General features: G+C 48.7%; 1 protein-coding gene across 1 annotated transcript; it reads right to left on the bottom strand.

Moving 5' to 3' along the window:
- Nucleotides 1-1,690: 1,690 nt before the first annotated feature.
- Nucleotides 1,691-1,981, bottom strand: LOC105707334 (small integral membrane protein 10-like protein 2A). The gene has a single exon (XM_064361312.1). It carries the CDS (start codon nucleotides 1,979-1,981, stop codon nucleotides 1,691-1,693), a length of 291 nt encoding a protein of 96 aa, XP_064217382.1.
- Between the last annotated feature and the right edge of the window lie 1,815 nt (nucleotides 1,982-3,796).

Below are 3,796 nucleotides of genomic sequence, written 5' to 3'. Positions count from 1 at the left end.
CATCTGTGCATCAGACACCAAGAGGCCCCTCATTCCTGTCCTCCAGCCCTGTGTCACTCTTGTCCCATGGAGGCTGCCCTCCAGAGATCTGTGGGGGGGGGGGACCAGCAGGCTGACAGGCCCCCAGAGGGGGTCCAGGGTAGATAGGGTAGGGGTGGATGAGAGGGGCCAACAGGGTCAGGGGTTCCCAGGAGACTTGTCACAAGGAGGCACGCCATCAGGCCCTAGCTGTGGGAGACTGCAGGGGGCACGAGGCAGCCACCATCTAGCCTCTTCTGGGGTGAGGCAGGTGGACAGCTTCATTCAGGACCTGGGTCCAGTGGGCAGCTGAGGAGGGTACATGGTAGGTGGCTGGGCCACTCTGTCCCTGGAGCTGGCCGGACTGTTGCAGTTTTCATTCCCAAGAACTGGGAACATGGACCCCGGGGTACCAGTGCAAGAGATGCAGAAATGGGGTTAGAGGGTGAGGGCAAGGATCTCTTCCTGGCTCCCCTCTGGGCTGCTCCTGACCATTGTGGTACACCAGGTAGCAGCACACCAGGGGGCCCCCAGGACCAATCCAAGCTGTGAGGATGAGATTGTTTTGTGTGATCCTGGGGATGGTGGGTCGAGCTTCAGGAGAGAGAATTGGGGTCATGCCATGAGTCTCAGCCCAGGCCCACCCCTGGTTTATCCCTTCTCACCTCCTGGTTATGTCATGTCTCCAGGAGCCACGACACCACCACCACCTCCACTCGGCCACCAAACTGGGAGGCTTGTGCCACTTCACTGCTGAGGAGCCCTTGGTGAAGCTCCAGGTGGGGTGGGGAGGCTATGTTCTGTGGGGGAGAGCTTGGCTCCCCAGGGGTCCTGGGGCCCATCTCTCCGGTCTCCCATCTCAACTGTCTGTCTTCCTGATCTTCCCTGTTACCTTCCGTACTGCTCCAAGGAAAGCTAGACCCCCAGATTCCCTCCCCCGGGCCCCTGTCTTCCTTAGTGCCCTAGGAGCCCTATGCTTCCTCTCTGCTTCCCCACCCCTCTTCCCACCATGCCAGGTCTTGGAGAAGACTGGGGAGAGGTGTGGGGACCTGCAGGCCCAGGGGCACACTCAATTCCTCCTCCTATCTGCGTGTCAAGGGCAAATTCCCCACCTCCCCAAGCCTCAGTTTCCTCTGTCATTAGGAGGGGGAAATGCACTCCACAGTGCTGCTAGCAGATTTCAGTTCCCAGGGAACTCGGACCTCCCTTCCCGAGCCAGGACCGGATCACTGGGCACCCCCACCCCATGAGCCTCTGTCCGTGCTGTGCCTCTCCTAGGAAGGCCCTTCCTTTCCTCCTGCTCGGGCCTTTCACTCTGCCTCTGCCCAGGCAGGTCCAGGGCCAGAGGTGCCCCCAGGCAAGGCCAGAGAAGGGGCGGGTCACGGTCTACAAACGCCAATGCCTTTCTGCTCGGGGCCTGGAAAGTCAAGTCGCCACAGCAGAATTGCCTCCTTCCGATTTCCCCCGCTTTGGCCAATGTGAGGCAACAGGTCGGCCGAGCCCAGGTAGTTTCTGGAGCCCGATGGCAGGGGCCTGTTCAGTGCGTTTCTGCGCGATCCGGTATTCCCGGGGCCAGGGCCAGGGCTGGGTGGTCGTGCCGGGGCGGCGGAGGTCTAGAGTCCAGGGGCTCGGGCCGCCCCGCCCCCGCCCCCCGCCACGGTCCAGCTGTCCTTCATGTCTGGGACCCGGCCGGGGGCGGGAGGGGACAAGGACGCCCCTCCAGCCGGGCCTCTGCCGCCACTTGCTCAATCCGCACCTGCAGGCGGACGTTGAGCATCACCGAGGCCACGATGTAAAAGTAGGGGAAGTTCATGCGCAGCCGCCAGGCCAGGTCGAAGAAGGTGAGCAACGTGTGCGTGAGCCCCTTGCAGAAGGCGCCGTACGAGCCGCTGGCCGCCGCCGAGCGCGACAGACGCACCGCCAGGCCAGACAGGGCCACCGACAGAGCCGCTGACGCCGCCATGGGCCCGGGCCCTGCACAGGCCCAGACGACCGATTGACCCGCACGAGCGTGAGCGCGAGCCTCAGGGCGGCCAGACCCGAGCACTAGCGCGACCCGCCGACCGCAAGGCGCCCTGTCCGCCCCGCCCCCAGGTTTCCCAGACCAAGCTGGGCTCTGGTGGCCGCAGCCTCGGCCCCTCCTCCTCCTTTTTTTGCTACAAATTTCTAATTCCTTCTATAGTAAGAAAACATATTTGTATAGCTTAAATATTTTCAAACCGAGATTTGTTTTATGGCACAGAATGTGGTCTATCTTGGTATATGTTTTGTTGTTATATACTTCTAGAATGATATGTACTCTGCTGTTGTTAGTTGGAATGTTCTGTATACTTCAGCTAGGTCAAGGTATGATAGTGTAGCTTAAATTTTTTTTTATCTTTACTGATTTATCTCTATCTTTGTTCCATCAATTATGAAGAGAGGGAAATAGAAATTACAGATACTAATTTTGGATTTTCTTATTTTCCTTGCATTTCTATTTATTTTTGCTTTATAAATTTTGAGGTTCTGTGTGTGTGTAAATATTTAGGACTGTTATATCTTATTAATAAATTAACACTTTTATCATTATGACATAAAATCTTTTTTATTTGTAACATTATTTGCTTTGAAGTATTCTGTCTGATGTCAGTATAGCCCATCCAGCTTCCTTTGGATTAGGATAATATGTATTTTTCTATCCATTTACTTTAAATATATTTGCATATTTATAAGTACTTTTTTGTTGGCAGGATATAGTTTAGTATTACTTTTATGTCCAGCCTTTATTCTCTGAGTTTTAATTATTTTTTCAGACTGTTAGATTTAATGTGATTATTGATACGGTAAGGCTTAGTCTGGCATCTTGATATTTTTGTATTTGTCCAATCTCTTCTTTGTTCTACTTTCTTTCTTCTGCTTTTGTTTGAATTAATAGAATGTTTTTATGATTCTACTTCTGTCTACTGTTGTGTATTTTATTATAACACTTTAGTTATTTTAGTGGGTGCCTTAAAGTTGATAGTAAACATCTTTAGGTTATTGCGACCTACCTTCATCCACATTATACTCTTCCTTTGTGGTATAAGAATCTCACAAAAGTATATTTCTATTTCTCCCTTTTCACCTTTGTAGTATTATCATGCATTTTACTTTTGCATATATTATAAATCTTAAATGACAATGTTGTTACTTTCATTTACATTGCCATTTGTTTATAGAGACATTTAAATTGTAAGGAAAATAGTTTATATTTACTTATGTGGTTGCCATTTCTAGTGCTTTTGATCCCATTGTGTAGGTATGTATTTTTTTCTGGTATAATTTTCTTTCTGTCTCTAGTACTTCCTCTAATATTTCTTGTAGTGCAGGTGCACTAGTGATGAATTCCACTAACTTCTGTGTGTTTGAAAAATGTATTTAGCTTATCCTTGTTTTTGAAACATTTTTGCTGGTTACAGAGTTCTAGATTAAAAGTTTTCAAAAATAATTTTTAAAAAATTTCAGTATTTAAAAAATGTTGCCCCAGTGTCGTTATTTCTATTTTTTCTGAGAAGAAATTTGATGTCTTTCTTCATTTTGTGTCTCTTCTGGCTGCTTTTAAGAGTTTTTTTTTGTCACATGTTTGGAACAATTTGAATATGATGTACCGTGATGTTGTTTTCTTCATATCTTGTTTTTGAAGTTTGTTTGCGTCCGTGGAATTTTATCATGTATATAAGATTTTGGGGAATTTTTTTAAACAATATTTTTGTTTCTCTCTGTACTTTATTCTGTCATCTGTGGGACTCGATTACAT

The sequence above is a fragment of the Aotus nancymaae genome, unplaced genomic scaffold, assembly GCF_030222135.1.
Source record: "Aotus nancymaae isolate 86718 unplaced genomic scaffold, 86718_ANA_hifiasm-v0.15.2.pri h1tg000041l, whole genome shotgun sequence".
Lineage (NCBI taxonomy): Eukaryota > Metazoa > Chordata > Mammalia > Primates > Aotidae > Aotus > Aotus nancymaae.
Note: the sequence above shows the minus strand (reverse complement) of the source record. Positions and strands in the feature narration are given on the sequence as shown.

What these genes read in the sequence shown, in the direction of transcription:
- LOC105707334 (XM_064361312.1), bottom strand. Translation starts at nt 1,981, where the DNA reads ATGGCGGCGTCAGCGGCTCTGTCGGTGGCCCTGTCTGGCCTGGCGGTG.